At 46.5% G+C, this 21,124-nt stretch overlaps 1 protein-coding gene across 2 annotated transcripts in view; it reads right to left on the bottom strand.

The window, feature by feature from the left end:
* The window catches only part of PLCD4 (phospholipase C delta 4), a 93,519-nt gene that overhangs the window by 53,376 nt on the left and 19,019 nt on the right, over window positions 1-21,124 (bottom strand). For both annotated transcript variants that reach the window (XM_030209492.1, XM_030209491.1), the window contains exons 2-4: window positions 20,437-20,492; window positions 10,558-10,716; window positions 690-918 (exon numbers count right to left, since the gene is read on the bottom strand). In XM_030209492.1, coding sequence (XP_030065352.1) covers window positions 690-918; window positions 10,558-10,716; window positions 20,437-20,461 — 413 coding nt within the window. In that variant the 5' untranslated portion in view covers window positions 20,462-20,492. The remainder of the gene's footprint in view (window positions 1-689; window positions 919-10,557; window positions 10,717-20,436; window positions 20,493-21,124) is intronic.

Genomic DNA, 21,124 nt, shown 5'->3' with positions numbered 1-21,124 from the left:
TCTTAGTGCAAGTCTTCATTGAATCTGGCCTTATACGAGTAAATGTTGGATATGCCCCGCCTGTGTGGTTCCATCTGTGGGCGCCCCCTGCATTTATGCACTAAGCGTTCAAAGCTGGCGAGCACACTGTTACACGCGCTCGCCACCTCTGATCCTGGGACATAGGCAAACGCAGGCGCTAGTCCTGCGCTAATGGCCTCTAGCACCCGTGTTTGTTTGTGATCATCTGGGCCTAGGTGCCATTGAGAAAATTTGAGGCGTTGGTATATAAATGTAGGCACCAAGTTATCGAATGAGAGGCACTGTTCTCTCTAAGCTGAGCGGGAGTCCTACCACTAGGGGGTGCTGCTTCAATATTATGTCTTCAGTCGCTAAGGACAGGCAGGGTTCCCTGGAATCCTGCAGAGCTTGCCTGTCCCTCACTATTTGAAAATGTGATAGTGAAACAGCACCACCCCCTGGTAGGACTGTAGATGGTGGACTCCCACTCAGCTTAGAGGGAACAGTGATGAGGGGGACAGACTCCCGTCACAGAGCAGATACGGTCTCTCTGTCACTTTGTCTAACCCTGATTCCTAGAAAGGACTTTTAATGTCTCTTGTATCCCTGTGTCAGTCTGAAGCCTGCCTTCCATTCACTGCATTTGTGCCCTGTGGGTGGGGCTGGCTGGTGATTCAGGAGAAGGATATTGGTCCATTAACTCTTTCTGGTCCATGTTGGTCACAGTTTCGATCAGTTTGCGCAGTCCTTGCACCCACACCTGTGCCTCCTCAGGAGAGTTAGCAATCAGGTTCAAATTCCCCCGCCGGCCACAGAAGACAATGGTGAAGCAGCGCTCGGGCGGAAACTCATCAGCGATACTCTGCAGCACCTCGGACTGGTGGCCCTCGCGTACAACCTCGATGTCACTGATGGAGACTGGGAGGAAAACAGGAAAAAAAAATCAGCACTGATTCTCCGTCACTCAGAAGCAGATGCCGTTACCCTGTGTTAGAGATGTGCACTAAAGCTCTGAACATGGTTTCCTAATGTAAACGGCACAAAAGTTTTGCTCCCCAATGCTGTAAGCAAATGATTTAAGGTTTATTATTTAGATTCAGCTTTTATCCAAAGCAGAGTACAAAAAAAGCAAACACAGTCATACAATACATAAAAACATTGAACAAACACAATCAATAAAACAACAAAACACAAACGGCTTCCATAACCAACAGCTTGAAAAAAACAAATTCTCTATTCAAGCAAGACCCCATAGACCTTCTTAAACAAATGGCTTGTTAGGACTTTCCTACAGCGGGAAGGATCCTTCTGCATTCTAAGGGGCAGCTTGGAGCAGGTGTTAGGGTTTGCCAGCAAAGGAGGAATGAGGGAGACCTGTCAAACCTAAGCCCACCACCACAAACACAAGGCCTGGAGGTCTAACAAGACCCTGGTGGTCCAGTGGGACCGCTAGCCCTCCACACAACACCCCCCCCTCCCGCAGCCTACCTTGAAGTTGGAGGAGGGAGGGTCTAGTGTTTGGGGGGGGGGGGCAGGCTTAGGTTTGACAGGTCTAGGAAAACATTCCGGACCTGTCAAACCTCTTCTGCTGTTTGACAGGTCTGGGCCTTTTTTTTGACAGCCCAGACCTGTCAAACAAGTTCTGTGGGAGGATTGTGCGTTGGGTGTGTGCCCAGGCACAATCTTTCTGCAGAAGTACCCCTACGATCAGAGCTGATAGCGCGCATAAATTTGCATGCTATTAGCTCTGATCATAGGGGCGCTAATTCTCCAGAATTGGAACAGCGTGGGGCTTCTGATCAGCTGCACCTGAGTAAGAAGAAGGTCTGGGAAATGTTTCTTCCCCCCCCCCCCCAAATTCCCACACAGCCCCCAGAAGTGGAGGAACAGCCCAGCATCCCTTCCCCCACACCAAGCCCTGGATCCTTGGCAAAAGAGGAAGCCAGGATGACAAACAGAACGTAATAAACAGAAATAATACACAACAAAACAAAGGGAAATGAGGTGATTCCTTTTCTTTATTGGACCAACTTAATACTGTTAAAGGGAATCACATAAAGGTGAGTTCTTCAATAGCAACTGCGTTACTGTATCCAAGACAGACAGATGGACAGATACTGCAAAAACGTACAGATACTTATGGAACAACACAGAGATGCAGGCTACAGACAGACAGAAAGACAGAATCCTGTAAGGTGGGTCTTGCCCTTGGAAGGGAACCGGCCCTCTCCCCCCCAACACACACACACACACCGTACTTTGTGCTGTCACATATTGATAACAAAAGACTCAAAGTGAGAGGAAGGAGAGGGGGATGGGAACAGGGGATTAATTATTTAGTATTGCTATGTCTCCACTAATTGATGGTTTAGCCACTCAGCGCCTCGATCCTCCTCTCTCATCACAAGCCAACGATGACCCGCGATACTGGATATGAGCCCACACCACTTAATCTGATTGCTTCTGCTGCAGTGGCACGCTGCAGCAGTCTGAAGTCCTGGCTGCCTGAGGAACCCTCACAGTTTACTGGTACATCACTGGTGCCATGCAGGGATCTGAAAGTAACTCACTATTATTAACATTGCACCAGTACCATGTGGGGTCTTGGAGTAACTCACTACTATTGACATTGCATCAGCACCGTGTGGGGGTCTGGAAGTATCTCACTATTATTGACATTGCACCAGCACCATATGGGGGTCTCAGAGTAACACACTATTATTAACACTGCACCAGCACTGTATGGAGGTCTGAAGGTAACACACTATTATTAACATTGCACCAGCATCATGTGGGGGTCTGGGAGTAATTCACTATTATTAACATTGCACCAGCACCATGTGGGAGTCTGGGAGTAACTCACTATTATTGACATTGCACCAGCACCATGTGGGAGTCTGGGAGTAACTCACTATTATTGACAATGCACCAGCACCATATGGGGGTCTCAGAGTAACACACTATTATTAACACTGCACCAGCACTGTATGGAGGTCTGAAGGTAACACACTATTATTAACATTGCACCAGCATCATGTGGGAGTCGGGGAGTAACTCACTATTATTGACATTGCACCAGCACCATGTGGGGGTCTGGGAGTAACACACTATTGTTAACATTACACCAGAACTATTAGTGGATCTGGAGTCCTGTCTGTCTAAGAGAAACTCACTATCAACATTGCACCAATGCCTTGTGGAGGTCTAAGAGAAACACACTATTGCTAATATTTCACCAGTACCATATGGGGGTCTGTAGTCCTGCCTGTCTGGAAGTAACTCACTATTAAAACCCTTTAGTGTCCAATGTTCCCATCAATCTGTTCCCATATGGCTTATTACGGGAACATTGGACACTAAAGGGTTAACATTGCACCAGCACTGTGTGGGGGTATGACAGTAACACATTATTATTAACATTGCACTAGCCCTGTGTGAGGGTCTGGAGTCCGCCTTGTCTGGAAGTAACATATTAAAATTTAGATTATTCTTCATTGAACTAGCAATGTGTGGGGGAATGGAGTCCTGATTTTCGGGGAGGGGAGGGGGAGAACTCACCATTAGTAACATTGCACTGGTACCCTGAATGTGTCTGGAGTCTTCCTGCCTATTTATGTGTGTGGGTGGAGGTGGAGGGGCTAATTCACCATTATTAACATTGCACTAGCACAATGCAAGTGGGGTCTGGGGTCCTAATTGCCCAGAGCCTGAGGATAACTCACAATTACTGATACATTGCTGGCACACCACGTATGTGGGTCTGGAGTCCTACCTTTGCTAGCCCTGGTAGTCTAGAGGGTCCTAAGGGCAGGAGCGATGTCCACTAGTTCCTGCCCTTTGTGGATCCAGCTTCAAAATGGCTGCCGTAACCTTTAGCGGCAGCCTCACAATACTAGTGAGTACTGCGAGACTGCTGCTAGAGGTAGCAGCAGCCATTTTGAGTCCACAGCTGACACGGGCAGGAGAGACTGGGCATTGCTTCTGCACCTAGGACCCCCCTAGACCATCAGGGCTAGCAAAGGTAGATCTAGGGGGCCTACAGGGGGTGGAGGGTGGGGGATGGGGGGTTGGAGGCAACGGGATCAATGTAGAGGGAGGGAGCACTGGGAATCCCTCAGGCTGCTACCCGGAAGTTAACCAGGCACCAGCCAATATATGGATCAGTACCCGTTTAGCTTAAATACTGGTTCTAACTAGGCTCCACTCAAGCTGTGCCCACGGATCACCCTGGCATTAACTGGACAGGAAGTTGTGTCAGAGGGAAGGCTCAGGGCTGGCGTAAGAAGCTGGTATAAGTTGCTGCTTGCTACCGGCCCAGCACAGAAGGATATAAAAGGGGGGGAGGGGTTGGGAGAGTGAAGCTAAGAGATGCCGGATCGCTGGGAGTCTTCAGCTGGCAGGGCTTGAGGATCCCTGCCGGCCACAAACCAGATGTGCTGCTGCTGGGTGGGTCTGTGCCCACCCAGGCCCACCCATGGCTACGCCACTGCCATTGAGCAATACAGAGGCATTATATTAATCTCTGTTTTATTCTTCATTTCTTTCCTAATAATTCCTAACATTGTGTTGGCTTTTTTTGTCCACCGCCACACGCTGAGCAGAAGATTTCAATGTATTGTCCATGATGACACTTAGATCTTTCCCCTGAGAGGTGATTCCTAATGTGGAATGTAGCAACATGTAGCTATAATTTAGGCTCTTCTTCTCAATGTGCATTACTTTGCATTTGTCCACATTAAAGTTCGTCTGCCGTTTGGATGCCCAGTCTTCCAGCCTCCCAAGGTCCTCTTGCAATTTCTCACAGTCCGCCTGCAATTTAACAACTTTGAAAAAGGTTGTGTCAAAATGCAAATTTGATCACCTCCCTCATTGTTCTCATTCCCACATAACATAACATAAAATTTACCATTCAAGTTCTAAGCGGATAACATCAAGAAAAGTTAGAAAAACCTCCTAGGAACTTACAAATAGGAACAACAGTTTACAGTATACAAAATTATCAGTTACATCCAATATGTAATTTAGCAAGCAGTAAGCGAGTCCCTGCTGAAGGGATTGCTCCAGGATTGGAAGCAGGAGCTGTGCTTGAGATGGAGCCAGGACTGGAAGCAGGAGCGGAACTGGAAGCTGGAACCAGGGCTGGAAGCTGAAGCTGAGCTGGAAGCTGCAACCAGGATGTCCTGTTGAAGGCAAAGAGGCAGAGAGCAGCAACTGCCGAAGAAGGCCCAGGGTGATGATGTCAACGAGGAGCAGACCTGAGCAGCATCAATCCGAAACCAGACTCTTCCAAATGAGCATGCACTGTAGTCAGCAGGCTGGAGGAGGGAGCAGTGCGGAGGGCAGCGGAGCACATCACATGGGGCTCCGACGCAGAGGTAAGGGAGCACGGGGGGGGGGGACTGTAACAGGAGGATTCCTCACCCACTGATCCCACCTGGTAAAAATGAATGGATCCTACTGTGAAAGTTGGAACACAAATAGTGGGTTCCCACAAGGGTCACCACCCTCACCCATCCTGTTCAATGTTCTCATGGTCTCACTGGGGTCTGTTCTAGACACTTCTGGTTTCCATGTTTTCATCTATGTGAATGACATCATGGTCCTAATCTCAACCCCGGACAATATACATGCAATGATACCCCATATAGAGCGCTGCATGTCTCAACTCACTGAACGGATGACAAACAATCACATAAAACTGAATTGTGTAAAATCTAAATTTCTCCTAGCAGGTCACCATAACACCAGAACTCAGAATCGCACCAGCAAATGGTCTATCATATACCTTCGAATCCTCCCTGAAAATCCTCGGCATCACAAGCGATCAGAACCTAACCTGGGAAGCAAAGGTAAACGGGACGGTAAAGAAATGTTTCTCTCTCAATCACAACCTCAGGCACTTAAGAAAATACTTCACGCAAGACCACTTCAGACTCCTGGTTCAGGCACTGATACTAACCAAACTGGACTACTGCAACATCATCTACCTAGGCTGCCAAAGAACAAACAATTCAAAACTCAGCCATCAGACTCATCAGCGGACTGAAGAAATGTCAAAGGGTCTCCCACCTTTACAAACAGTTCCACTGGCTACCCATTGAAGCCAGAATTGTTTTTTAAACTCTGCTGCCTTACCTTCAAAATTATTCAAGGCATTGCCCCACCCTGTATGCTCCCCCTTGTGACAACCTTGAACTCAAGAAATATCCTTAAACTCTCGTTCCCATCTTACAAAGGCTTCCGCTTTAAGAGAATCTTCTCACGTCTATTCTCAGACCAAGCCGCCAAGATCTGGATCACCCTGCCTACATCAACGTTGACCACCACCTGCTACACCCAATTTTGCAAGTCTACAAAAAAACGCACTGTTCAAGAAACAATGTTCTGTCACAAAAGCCACAGTACCCAAGAAACATGTTCTACCCCAATTATCCTTCTGCGGAAATATTTACTGTTCAAAACCCTTCAAAATATTGCTAACTCCCTGCTAGACCAACGCTCTATATTCAATGAATAAATCTCTTCTCTGCACTATTCTCGTTAGTCTTATATGTCAGACTCTGTTATCTTATGTAATTCATCCCAGTTGTAACCATTACTATTACTGTTATTGATTGAAATCTTCTGTAATCTGCTTTGAATCTTTCGAGGTGTTAGCAGACTATACGCCTCAGGTAATGTAAAGTAAGACATGCTCGAAGAGGGTCATTCTCTGTGCTTCCCAGGTGGTAAATATTAGATTCTCTAGTCCTGGTTCAATGTCCACATTGCATCTCAAAGGCAATAGGGAAGTGGTCCTTGTTTAACTTGCATAAGAGAATCCAATAGTTGCATTGCAAACCATGAGGAAGGACTTGCTGACCTGAACATGTATACCCTGAAGGAAAGGAGAAACAGGGGTGATATGTTACAGACGTTCAAATATTTGAAAGGTATTAATCCACAAACGAACCTTTTCCGGAGACGGGAAGGCAGTAGAACTAGAGGACATGAATTGAGGTTGAAGGGGGGCAGACTCAAGAAAAATGTCAGGAAGTATTTTTTCACGGAGAGGGTGGTGGATATATGGAATGCCGTCCCACGGGAGGTGGTGGAGATGAAAACGGTAATGGAATTCAAACATGCATGGGATAAACCTCAAAGGAATCCTGTTTAGAAGGAATGGTTCCCAGGAATCTTAGTGGAGATTGGGTGGTGATGCGGTAATTGGAAACAAAATGGGAGGTGGGCAGACTTCTATGGTCTATGCCCTGATCATGACTGAATAGATAGGGATGGGCTGGAGTGTAAATTTTAAGGGGCTTCAACGTTAGCTCCAGAACTTATTACAAGAACAGTGCTTGGCTGACTTCTATGGTCTGTGCCCTGAGAATGGCAAGGACAAATCAAACTCGGGTATAAAGTATCACATACCACGTAACATAGTAACATAGTAGATGACGGCAGAAAAAGACCTGCACGGTCCATCCAGTCTACCCAACAAGAGAAACTCATATGTGCTACTTTTTGTGTATACCCTACCTTGATTTGTACAGTTTATCTTGTTGGGCAGACTGGATGGACCGTGCAGGTCTTTTTCTGCCGTCATTTACTAAGTTACTATGTAATAGTGTTCCTAGGTCAGCCGCCACCCCCGTGCGAATCACAACACCCCCCCCCCCCCCGGTACATCACCTCCACCCCCCGCAAGCACACCCTTCTTACCTCCTGGGGGTGCAGGAAGCAGTCGCACAGCTGTCGGCTCCACTGGTTCCCTGTCCCGGAACAGGAAGTAACGTCAGAGGGAGCAGGGAACCAGCCGAGCTGCAGCGTGTACCCGGGGCGGACCACCCCCACTGCCCCACCCTTGGTACACCACTGAGAGAATGAAAATATTATGGTTCATAATATCCTGCCTCTAAAGCCAGTGGTTTGATTTTGAAGCGCCATTATCCATCTACCATTCCTACCCATTTTTTGTGTTCTCTCGTGGGATTCTGGTGTTCCTCTATGCTTGTGGACTCCTTGTGCCTGACCATCTACAAAATACTTCACTCATCACGCCTGTGGGGGGGGGGGGGAATCCAAATTTCCACGCATTGGTAGGAGATCTTTAGTATTAGAATTCAATTGTCAGGTGGTCATTAAGAAACAGGTCTTAACAAGGTACTAGCTTTAAAGTTGGAGGAATGCCTGAAGAAGGTATGAGGAAAGGCTGAGAAGGTTAGGGCTCTTCAGCTTGGAGAAAAGGCGGCTGAGGGGTGATATGATAGAAGTCTACAAGATAATGAGCGGAGTAGAGCGGACAGATGTGAAGCGTTTGTTTACACTTTCAAACAACAACAAAACCAGGGGACACAAGATGAAGCTAGAATACGGTAGATTTAAAACAAACAGGAGAAAGTTTTTCTTTACTCAGCGTGTAGTTGGACTCTGGAACTCGTTGCCGGAGAATGTAGTGACAGCAGCTGGCCTTACGGAATTTAAAGGGGGTTTGGACAGATTCCTGAGGGAAAAGTCCATTGAACATTATTAATTTTGGGGAGGAGGGGTTGCCGGGTTCTTGAAGCCTGGATTGGCCGTTGTTGGAGACAGGATGCTGGGCTTGATGGACCCTTGGTCTTTTCCCAGTATGGCGGTGCTTATGTACTTATGCAATGGGGAGAAAAACTCTTTTGCAATCCACAGGGGTAATAGTCTTTTAACATGTCTTAGGAGGGGAAACTCAGCTATATAATTTCATATTTGGCAATCCCAGTCCTTCCTGAACCCAATTCCTACATAATTTGTCCGATTTCAATCTGGCTTTTTTACCCTCTCAACAGAATCTGGTAACCTCCATGTTCAGGACCCTCAAATCTTTACCCCGTATCCAGAGTGGCACATGTTCTAAAACATATATCCATTTCGGGAAATGTGTCATACGGTGTAGACTTAGTTTCCCGCCATTGATATTTGGTGAACTGGCTTGTTTTAAGAAAGTTGCTACTTGAGATTCAAAATCTAATTGGTGAAAGCTTGGCTCTTCAACCAGGCCTTTAACGAAAGAAGTAACTAACCGTAGAAGTCTGCCCAGCACTGTTCTTGTACTAAAATTTCTGAAGATAGCGTTGAAGCTCCTCTTACTCTCTTATCTATGTATATGTCAACCATCTCTCTGACTTCATGTGCAACTTTCTTAAAATTAGTCACCTTATTCTCTAAATCCTCTTACTCTTACCTGTCTATATGTTCCATCTGTGCTTTACCCTTCACTATCAATTAAAATGTTCTATTACATATTGTGTTGATATTGTAAGTTGTGTACTATGCCATACTTTGTATTGTTATTTGAATATTTTTACTGCTGTAATTGTCTATTGCTCATGTTTGATTTATTCTTACTGTACATCGCCTTGAGTGAATCCCTTCAAAAGGTGGTAAATAAATCCTAACAAATATATAAATAAAATTTCTGATCAGAGACTGTATTTAGACAGCTATCCAGCTTATTTTTGAAAGAGATCGCCGGCCATCTTCCAACACAAATCGGGAGAAGGCCGACCATCTCATGAACCCAGCCAAATCGGTATAATGGAAAGCTGATTTTGGCCTGCTCCAACTGCTTTCCATCGCAGAGCCAGCCAAAGTTAAAGGGGGCGTTTCGGAAGGGTATGGAAGGCGGGACGGGGGCGTGGTTATGAGATGGCCGGCTTTGGCCGATAATGGAAAAAAGATGGCCGGCTCTGATGAGTACTTGGCTGGCTTCACTTGGTCCATTTATTTTTAGGACCAAGCCTCAAAAAAGTGCCCCAATTGACCAGATGACCACCGGAGGGAATCGGAGATCACCTCCCCTTACTCCCACCCAAAACATTTTTTGGCCAGCCTCTATGCCAGCCTGAAATGTCATACCCAGCTCCATCACAGCACTATGCAGGTCCCTGCAGCAGTTTTTTGTGGGTGCAGTGCACTTCAGGCAGGCGGACCCAGGCCCACCCCCTACCTGTTACACTTGTGGTGGTAAATGGGAGCCCTCCAACACCCCCCAACCCACTGTACCCACATGTAGGTGCTCCCCTTCACCCCTTAGGGCTATGGTAGTGGTCTAGAGTTGTGGGGAGTGGGTTTGTGGGGGATTTGGGGGGGGGGGCTCAGCACCCAAGGGAAGGGAGCTATGCATCTGGGAGCAATTTTTGAAGTCCACTGCAGTGCCCCCTAGGGTGCCCAGTTGGTGTTCTGGCATGTCAGGGGGACCAGTGCACTACAAATGCTGGCTCCTCCCATGACCAAATGCCTTGGATTTGGACGGGTTTGAGATGGCCGGCTTCAGTTTCCATTATCAGTGAAAACTGATGCCGGCCATCTCAAACCCGGACATCTCTGACATTTGGCCGGCCCCAACCGTATTATCGAAACAAAAGATGGCGACCATTTTTTTCGATAATACGGTCGGGGACAGCTCTTACGGCGCCAGCCATATAGATGGTTGGCGCCGTTCAATTATGCCCCTCTATATGGCCCAGCATCTGCCCTGAAGTGTGAAGTCCAGTGACTGCTCAGAGATATACAGCCCAGTGCTCAGTGGTTGCTACTTACATGTGGATTTGGTTTTGTCGGTCTTCTTGGACTTGTACCAGATGGTCATACAGTCGTCCTGTAGCTTGAAGTATCGCTGCTTCTTCCAGCCTCTGGATTTCACCTTCCGCATCACTGTTCCCAGCTGCATCTGCTGCAGAGTCTCATCCACTTGCACCCCTGTAAAAGCACAGGCCACGGAGGAATGAACTTCCTTCCATTGAGGGGCATTAAATATCCAATCTAGCTCACTCCCAGGGCTGGCTTAATCATTAGACAGACTTGGTGGTGACCTAAGCTGACAGCTTCTGAGGGGCTGAAGGGAGGGAGGGCAGTTAAAAACAGCCCATTTACCCAGGTAAAAAGATTTGGGAAATTGCCTTCATTTATACATACTCCTCTGGATTCTATATAAAATTTGCATGCGGATCGAAGATGATTGAGCAAATTAATTAGCTAGGAAGCCATTAACTAGCAATAAACTGACATCAGCAATCAATTATGGAAGTTAATTGGCAGTAATTAGATCGTGTGCATTGCATCTTCCTGGTGCACTATTCTAGAACCCTGCACACCTAAATCCCCTAGTGTGCAACTGAAAAGAGGGCACGGACAGGGGCGGGGTAGGGGTGTTCCAACAAATTGTGCATGGAGTTCTCACACCCAAATGTCAAGAGCCCATTTACTGAATCTGGTTCGTTAGGTCCATTTTCAAAAAGCACTTAGACGTCTGATGCTATGCCAAACATTTTTAAAAAATCTGGTGACATTATGGACAAGATTCAATAAATGGTGCTGAAAAAACATTGCCAAGAAAGATTTGCATGGAGCGCTATTCTATACATGGTGCTCCGAGTTGCATAAATGTTTGCAATAACAATTTGTTGAGAGTCCAGCATTTTACTCTGTTCCAGCCTGCCTCCCCCTCTGCTCCTCATCCCAGTCTCTTTCTTTACACATCTTCTTCAAGGAAGCTAGAAAAAGTTGCAGGTGCGATGTACCCGCAGTAAAAGAGAAATACCTGACGTCAAATCCTCACTAACGCTGCCTTTTCACTCCTCCTCAGACTATGCGCTAAAGCCCCAACATTAAAAAAATTCTGTGCTCCTCCTTCAAGTCTTCTCTGCACTTCTCTGCACCTGTGTTAAATAGCTAATACCTTCATTACCTTCATTACATGGGATTTAAATTAGCTGTATACCGATGTCAGAGTGAGTCTTTGCACACAGCTTCATGTGCAGATTTATTTATTTATTTGTTGCATTTGTATCCCACATTTTCCCACTTCTTTGCAGGCTCAAATATTTGTTTAGCATTTGTGCTTTTTCCTTGTCTACTAACATCTTCTCTGTTCTCCTCCTATCTCTGACGCACCCGTGAAAATCTTTTCACCTTGCTTTACTATCTTAGCTCTCTTTACCTTTAGCTCTCACTTTCACTGTCCTAAATCCGTTCTCTGCATCTTTCACCTTTCTCTTTTCCTTGGGCTCCTCTTTCTGAGATCTCTGGCATATTTTGGATGCTAAACTCTCGCCTTGACTATTGCAACTTACTCCTCATGGGCCTCCCACTTAGCCATCTATCCCCCCTTCAATCTGTTCAGAACTCTGCTGCACATCTCATATTCCGCCAGAACCGATATACTCATATCACCCCTCTCCTCAGGTCACTTCACTGGCTTCCGATCAGATACCGCATTCAATTCAAGCTTCTCCTTCTTACCTACAAATGCACTCAGTCTGCTGCCCCTCACTATCTTTCTACCCTCATCTCCCCTTACGTTCCCGCCCGTAACCTCCGTTCACAGGATAAATCCCTCCTCTCTGTACCCTTCTCCACCACCGCCAACTCCAGGCTCCGCTCATTCTGCCTCGCCTCACCCTATGCTTGGAACAACCTTCCTGAACCCTTACGCCAAGCCCCCTCCCTGCCCATCTTCAAGTCTTTGCTTAAAACCCACCTCTTCAATGCTGCATTCGGCACCTAACCCTTACCATTCACTAAATCCAGACTGCCCCAATTTGACCGCCCCTATCGGACTGTCCGTTCACTTGTCTCTTAGATTGTAAGCTCCTTGAGCAGGGACCGTCCCTCTATGTTAAATTGTACAGCGCTGCGTAACCCTAGTAGCGCTTTAGAAATGTTAAGTAGTAGTAGTAGTAGTAAACTTGCTCTGCCCTCCATTTGCATGTAGGCAGGGAATTGGGTTGCACCCTTGAACTACAAATCCCTGAAATCCTGTAGTTCCCTGTTATAGGCTCTTTTAGAGCACATGTCCAGCTCCCTGTGTCTTTTTGTGACTCTTTCTATTGGCTTGCCTTGTTCTCTGTGCATGCTGGGCTAATTGCCCCCTCCCTTTCTGTCCCCTTCAGGCCTGTAAGAGTTACTTACTCTGCATCATATCTCCTCTGTGAACTGGCACTGCCTACGCTGTATTTGTTTGCTTTATTTTTTGTCTACTAGATTGTAAGCTCTTTGAGCAGGGACTGTCTTTCTTCTATTTTTGTGCAGCGCTGTGTATGCTTTGTAGTGCTATAGAAATGCTAAATAGTAATAGTAGTAGTAGTAGTAGTATTCTGTTGTATGATCCTTTCAAGCTACTCTCTGACTCTATTAAGATTTCACCAGTGTAAAGGTATAATCAGCGTCTTGCTACAATCTCCCAGCCTCTTTTGCATGAGAGAGAGCTGGTTGAGACAGACTCCTAGTTTGCAAGGCAAAAACTCTTGTCCAGCTCATCTGAACTGTAAGTTATTTTTCTTTGATTACTGCATTAAAGAAGATTTTAGTTCAACAGTTCTTACTGATCGCTTCTATTGTTTCTTTTTGTGTCTCTTTACAGACCACCACAGCACTATCCGAAGAGCAGTACTGAACATTTTACTGACTACCACAGCACAATGGAGATAGGAGGTGGGACTTGATACGCTGCATCGCTGTGACTACAATCAAAGTGGTTCACATATTATACAAAGGTATTTATTTTGTACCTGGGGCAAAGGAGGGTTAAGTGGCATCCGGATAGTGCCACTTAATATCTTTATAGAATGCCGCAGTGCTGTCCGGATGGTGCCACCGAATATCTTTACAGACTCACTAAAACGAGCATGCTGGACGTGAGGGGAAGAGAGAGCAGGACAGGCAATGCGGTGGCGCTGGCATGGGTTGGGGACCCCCGCCAGCCAAACCAGGGACCCAGAGCCAATTTGGGGGAGCCCAGGCCCCCGTGACCCCCCCCCCCCCCCCGTAGCTACGCCACCGATACATTTACACCAGCTCCTGCACTAGCTGCTGTAAGAGTGGAGAAGTAGCAGTCTAATGGTTAGTGCAGCAAGCTTTGATCCTGGTAAGCTGGGTTCAATTCCCACCTCAAGTCCTTATGACCTTGGATAAGTCACTTAACCCTCCATTATCCCAACTACAAAAACTCTCTAGGGACAGAGAACGTACTTGTGTATAATATGTACAGCACTGGGTACATCTAGTAGCTCTAGAGAAATGACTGGTAGTTCTTTCAACCTAGTCACTATTTCTGCTGCTTTACACCTGCCAGAGGTGTGCAGGCTACCCTATGCCACAGCACCTCCTCCACTACCCCCCCCTTGGAAAAGAGACGGATGAGGGGAGATATGATTGAGGTCTACAAAATCCTGAGTGGTGTAGTACGAGTACAAGTGAATCGATTCTATTTTTTTTTTACTCGTTCCAAAAGTACAAAGACCAGGGGACACTCACTGAATAGTTAAGCTCTTTGCCGGAGGATGTGGTAACAGCAGTTAGTGTATGTGGGTTTAAAAAAGGTTTGGACAAATTCCTGGAGGAAAAGTCCATAGTCTGAAAATTGAGACAGACATGGGACGCAACTGTTTGCACTGGGCTTTGTAGCATGGAATCTTGTCGCTCTTTAGGATTCCAGAATCTTGTTATTCTTTGGGGTTCTACATGGAATGTTTCTACTCTTTGAGATTCTGCATGGAATCTTGTCGCTCTTTAGGATTCCAGAATCGTGCTATTCTTTGGGGGTTCCAGAATGTTGCTACTCTTTGAGATTCTGCATGAAAACAGGATACTGGGCTAGATGGACCATTGGTCTGACCCAGTATGGCTGCTCTTATGTTCTTCTTATACAAAGAACTGGTCTTATGCCAGCACTAGGACTTGCAGAGCTGGAATTTCATTAGCAGGACACTAAGGATTTATGTCTGTAACTTGCTTTTCTTAGCTACATCCTAAATAGCTACGTAATTGCTTCTTTTCTCATTTATTTAATTCATTTTTAAAAAATGTGATTAACCTCTCCATTGTCATGGCAGCACAAGGCAGATTACTATCTATCTAAAACATACCCCACTGCTCCAGAGTAGCCTTGTGAAATCATCACTTTCCTATTTTTCTCCACAATCGTCATATTTCTTTGTCAGGGGTGAGAGTTCAAATCAAGCTGATCCATCTGCAGCCCAATAGCAGCCAATGTGGCACCTGAATTTCTCACCTACAATCTTTTTTGCCCCCCACAGAAAAAATGTACCTCTGCATTATAACCTTTGGTTGCTCCATGTATGACCCCCAGTTCTCATTATGTTTTAAACCCTCTTCTTCACAACAGGATTCTGATCCGCTGACGTTAGAGAAATAACACAGGGTACCACGAATAATGAACACCTCTGAAAATGTTATGATCTTTATCAAGTGCCTGAGCCCCTTTCTCAAATATCTCAAACACACCCTGAGCTCCACTGATTCTCTTTCTAGCCAGATCATCGTTTCCCAACTGGACTACGATATCAATGCATAAGTAACCTCTGTAATTCATTACAGAAGATGTGGTTAGAGTACCTGGGCTGAATGAAAGGTTTGGACAAGTTCCTGGAGGAAAAGTCCATAAACCATTATTAAGGTAGACCTGGGAGAAATCCGTTGCTAATGCCTGGGGGTAAGTATAATCTATGTACTGTTTGGGTTCGTGCCAGGTATTTGTATCGGGTTTGACGACTGTTGGAAACAAATAGTGGGCTGCTGGATGGATCTTTGGTCTGACCTGTATGACATTCTTATATTCTTGTCCCAAAGATTCCAGAAGGATAGACGAAGGAGTTCTGTAATAGAGACTGTAATGTTTATGCACCTGATGTGCACTTAAATGTTCAGAATAGCGGCATGTATGCAGACAGGTGGGCGCACACACCCTAATTCCATGAACCTGCATGCATAAGATTTAGTGTCAGCTGCTAATTGGAATTAAGTACCTATTATTGGTTATAATTGATATTAATTGGTGCTATGAGTGGAGTGGAACAGGTAGATGTGAATCACATGTTTACTCTTTCTAAAAATACTAGGATGGACTAGGGGGCACGCAATGAAGCTACAAAGTGGTAAATTTAAAATAAATCAGAGAAAATATTTCTTCACTCAACGTTTAATTAAACTCTGGCATTTGTTCCCAGAGAATGTGGTAAAAGCAATTAGCTTAGCGGGGTTTAAAAATAGGGTTGGATAACTTCCTAAAAGAAAAGTTCATAAGCCATTTTTAAAATGGACTTGGGGAAAATCCACCACTTATTTCTAGAATACGCAGCATAAAATGTATTGTACTGTTTTGGGATCTGGCCAGGTACTTGTAATCTGGACTGGCCACTGTTGGAAATAGGACACTGGGCTTGAAGGACCTTCAGTTTGTCCCAATATGGCAATACTTACGTACATGCAGAACTTAACTGCACTTACATGCACATCTTACAGAATACTATCGTTTAAGTGCGAGCATTTACACCAGACCTTTGAGCTAGCGTTAAGTGCTCACGCCATAGCATTGTAGAATAGAATTTGCGCTGTAGGTGACAATGTGATACTGGAGTAGCCCCCATACTCTGCAATGCACTCCCTGAATACAAGACTCTCTGCTTAGGCAGCAGGTGAAAGCTCGGATCTTCAACCAGGCCTTTGATGGAAGAAGTAACTAACTTGCTAGTAAAGGTAAAAGGTCATGGATTTGATATACTGCCTTTATATACACACAAGGAGTGACACCAGCTGTACATACTATAGCAAAACACTCCTACCCTAGCTAAGTTAATATTCAAGCATCTTTCTGACCTCACATGCAAATTTCTTTAAACTGATCCCCCTATCTTCTGTTACTCTATCTTATCTGTCTATATGTTCCATCTTTGCTCATACCCTATGCTGTCTATTAAAATGTTTTATTCTATTGTGTTGGCATTATAATGTAGCATACATAAGTACATAAGTACATAAGTAATGCCATACTGGGAAAAGACCAAGGGTCCATCGAGCCCAGCATCCTGTCCACGACAGCGGCCAATCCAGGCCAAGGGCACCTGGCAAGCTTCCCAAACGTACAAACATTCTATACATGTTATTCCTGGAATTTTGGATTTTTCCAAGTCCGTTTAGTAGCGGTTTATGGACTTGTCCTTTAGGAAACCGTCCAACCCCTTTTTAAACTCTGCTAAGCTAACCGCCTTCACCACTTTCTCCGGCAACGAATTCCAGAGTTTAATTACACGTTGGGTGAAGAAATATTTTCTCCGATTTGTTTTAAATTTACTACACTGTAGTTTCATCGCATGCCCCCTAGTCCTAGTATTTTTGGAAAGCGTGAACAGAAGCTTCACATCCACCTGTTCCACTCCACTCATTATTTTATATACCTCTATCATGTCTCCCCTCAGCCGTCTCTTCTCCAAGCTGTATAGCCCTAGCCTCCTTAGTCTTTCTTCATAGGGAAGTCGTCCCATCCCCGCTATCATTTTAGTCGCCCTTCGCTGCACCTTTTCCAATTCTACTATATCTTTCTTGAGATGCGGCGACCAGAATTGAACACAATACTCAAGGTGCGGTCGCACCATGGAGCGATACAACGGCATTATAACATCCTCACACCTGTTATCCATACCTTTCCTAATAATACCCAGCATTCTATTCGCTTTCTTAGCCGCAGCAGCACACTGAGCAAAAGGTTTCAATGTGTTATTGACGACGACACCCAGATCCCTTTCTTGGTCCGTAACTCCTAACGTGGAACCTTGCATGACGTAGCTATAATTCGGGTTCTTTTTTCCCACATGCATCACCTTGCACTTGCTCACATTAAACATCATCTGCCATTTAGCCGCCCAGTCTCCCAGTCTCGTAAGGTCCTCTTGTAATTTTTCACAATCCTGTCGTGATTTAACGACTTTGAATAACTTTGTGTCATCAGCAAATTTAATTACCTCGCTAGTTACTCCCATCTCTAAATCATTTATAAATATATTAAAAAGTAGCGGTCCTAGCACGGACCCCTGAGGAACCCCACTAACTACCCTTCTCCATTGTGAATACTGCCCATTTAACCCCACTCTCTGTTTCCTATCCTTCAACCAGTTTTTAATCCACAATAGGACATTTCCTCCTATCCCATGACCCTCCAATTTCCTCTGTAGCCTTTCATGAGGTACCTTGTCAAAGGCCTTTTGAAAATCCAGATACACAATATCAACCGGCTCCCCTTTGTCCACATGTTTGTTCACTCCTTCAAAGAATTGAAGTAAATTGGTCAGGCAAGATTTCCCCACACAAAGGCCGTGCTGACTCGGTCTCAGTAATCCATGTCCTCGGATGTGCTCTGTAATTTTGTTTTTAATAATAGCCTCTACCATTTTCCCAGGCACCGACGTCAGACTCACCGGACTATAATTTCCCGGATCTCCCCTGGAGCCTTTTTTAAAAATGGGCGTTACATTGGCCACCCTCCAATCTTCCGGTACCACGCTCGATTTTAAGGATAAGTTGCATATCACTAGCAGTAGCTCCGCAAGCTCGTTTTTCAGTTCTATCAGTACTCTAGGTTGAATACCATCCGGTCCAGGAGATTTGCTACTCTTCAGTTTGCCGAACTGCCCCATTACGTCCTCCAGGTTTACCGTGAAGTCATTACGTCCTCCAGGTACTATGATGTACTTTGTATTACTGTAATTGTCTATTGCTTATGTTTGACTTATTCTTGCATTACACTGCCTTGATTGAATTCCTTCAAAAGGGGTAAATAAATCCTAATAAATAAATAACCCTATAATGTGCATAAATCCCAAATACTCACCTACACACTCTTCTTTAAATGCATCTATGTCTTACCAGGGCCGCTGAGAGGGGGGGGGACCCCAGGCCCGGGCCTCTGGGGGGGCCCCAGCGCCACCGCAGTCCAGCCCGCCCGCCCTCCGTCCGTCGCTCCCGGAACTAACCTTAAATGCCTCCTTTCACCTTCGCACTTCGCAGCAAGCAGCAGCAGGGCAGGCCACTCCTTTCCTTCCGTGTCCCGCCCTCGCCTGACGTAACGTCCGTGAGGGCGGGGCACGGAAGGAAGGAGAGGTCTGCCCTGCTGCTGCTTGCTGCGAAGTGCGAAGGTGAAAGGAGGCGCTTCAGGTTAGTTCAGAGGGCCTGGCCCGGTAGTGGGTGGAGGGGGGGCCCGGCAACCTCGGGTGGGGGCGGGGCCCGGGGGCGGCCTTGTCCCGGCCCCGGCGGCCCTGTGTTTTACATAGTACGAATTTGGAAGGTGGGCATACACAGGAGTGGAGCCAGGGCGATACTCACACACTCGTGCATGTAACATATAGAACACTAAGTTACACGAATATGTTCAGCAACTCAGCGCACACATTCTATCAGTGGTCACAGGTGGGCCTGGGGGGGGCCACCTACTTAGGGCTCAGGCCCACCCAACAGCAACACACGTTTAGTGGTAGCTGGTGGGGATCCCAAGCTCCGCCAGCTGAAGACCTCCCCCTGATGGTGCTGAAAACGCTGCTGTCCACTTCAGCAGTCTGAGCTTCCTAAGCTGCCGATACCGGCACCTGCGCGTGATCAGTTTTCAGTGCATGCCTGCTGCAGACTGCCAAGATGGAGAGCAGTGTTTTCTCGCAAGCTGAGATATTTTTTTATGTTGGGGGGAGAACGCTTGGTGCCCACCCACTTCTTGTCTAGGCCCACCCAAAATTTGTTGTCTGGCTACGCCCCTGTCTATGGTTCTACGCATAAAAGCATGTACACATAGATGCCCAATTACCCTAGTCTTCCATAAATAGAAGGTCAATAAGGCGCCCTCTTGTGGCCTAATTATAATCCCTCAGTTACAGAATTCTCTTTTGACCTCCAGATGAGCCCCTCGTTAATTCCTTTGATAACACAGAGGGGCATTTTCAAAAGGGACGGCCAAATTTTTAGTTGGACATCCTCGCAAAATGTCCCCATCCAGGGGCGGGGAAACCCGTATTTTCGAAACAAGATGGACATCCATCTTTTGTTTCAATAATACGATCAGGGACGTCCAAATCCGTCCACTTGCGCGAGGGCGGGACACAGGGAGGGAAGGCCCGACGGGAAGCGATCTGCACACTGCAGCTGCTGTGCTTCTTTCACACGGAGCGAGGTTGAGCTGAGGCACTATGATTTGAATTCAGGGGGGCCCGGCCCGGTGGTGGGTGGAGGGGGGGGGGGCGGCTATTACAATGATCTTGGGGGGGGGGGTGGCGGAGGGATCGGGGCCCCGGGGGTGACCTTGCCCTGGGCCCGGCCCAGTCTCTCGGCGGCCCTGGCCATACTGGAGAGGAGGAAGGGCAGAAATCAGTCATCTTTCCTCACTATGAAACACAAGAATGCTGAAGGGCAAAGGCGTAGCCACAAGGGGGCCTGGGACACCCCAAAATCCACGGCCTGGCTACGCACCTGAAGGGTACGTGAGATCTGAACCTAATTCAGGCAGTAGTATTTCTAGGATTGCCCTCACCAGATCCCCCACAAGACAGGAATATTCTTAGAAAGTCCTTCTAGAATTATCAACCCAACAACCACAGTAATTAGCAAACTGCTCCCCTGCCAAGCAGTGGGCCATATACTCACGGATAGTGCACAGGGGTGAGGCCATGCTTCGGTAATCAGCTCGGCACAGCTTGCATCTGGCAGAGGAAGGAACAAAACCGAGAAGTGAATTCCAACCTGTTCCAGTGTTTGTGCTGCATTTTGCCCAGCAGCCCACAGAACTATCCCACTGTTGCTTGGTTGGTTCTTTTGGCTCCATTTCATCATAACATTAGGGTAGAAACAGCAGAAATGCAGGTGTGACCCATATAACTAATACAGTATTTGAGAGAAATCCTAACAAACCGCAGAGAGAGAACAGCAGAAGAAATGAACAAGCCAGGAGAAGTCTGGGCTCAGGGCTCAGTGTGCAGTCCAGGAGGGAGGAGAGGGAGGGTGTAAAAATTCCCTAGACCAGGCGTTCTGAACCCAGTCCCCAGGCCACACCAAGCCAGTCAGGTTTTCAGGATATTCACAATGAATATACATGAACTGCATTTGCATATAATGTTGGCATTGTGGATATCCTGAAAACCTGACTAATCTTATTTAATATTACATAAGAACATAAGACTAGCCATACCGGGTCAGACCAATGGTCCATCTAGCCCAGTATCCAGTGGCGTAGCCAAGGGTGGGCCTGGATGGGCCCAGGCCCACCCACTTTGAGCTCAGGCCCACCCAGTAGCAGCACACCTATGATGTGGCTGGCAGGGATCCCCAAGCCCCA

The sequence above is a fragment of the Microcaecilia unicolor genome, chromosome 7, assembly GCF_901765095.1.
Source record: "Microcaecilia unicolor chromosome 7, aMicUni1.1, whole genome shotgun sequence".
Lineage (NCBI taxonomy): Eukaryota > Metazoa > Chordata > Amphibia > Gymnophiona > Siphonopidae > Microcaecilia > Microcaecilia unicolor.
This window is presented reverse-complemented; position numbering and strand designations above follow the sequence as displayed.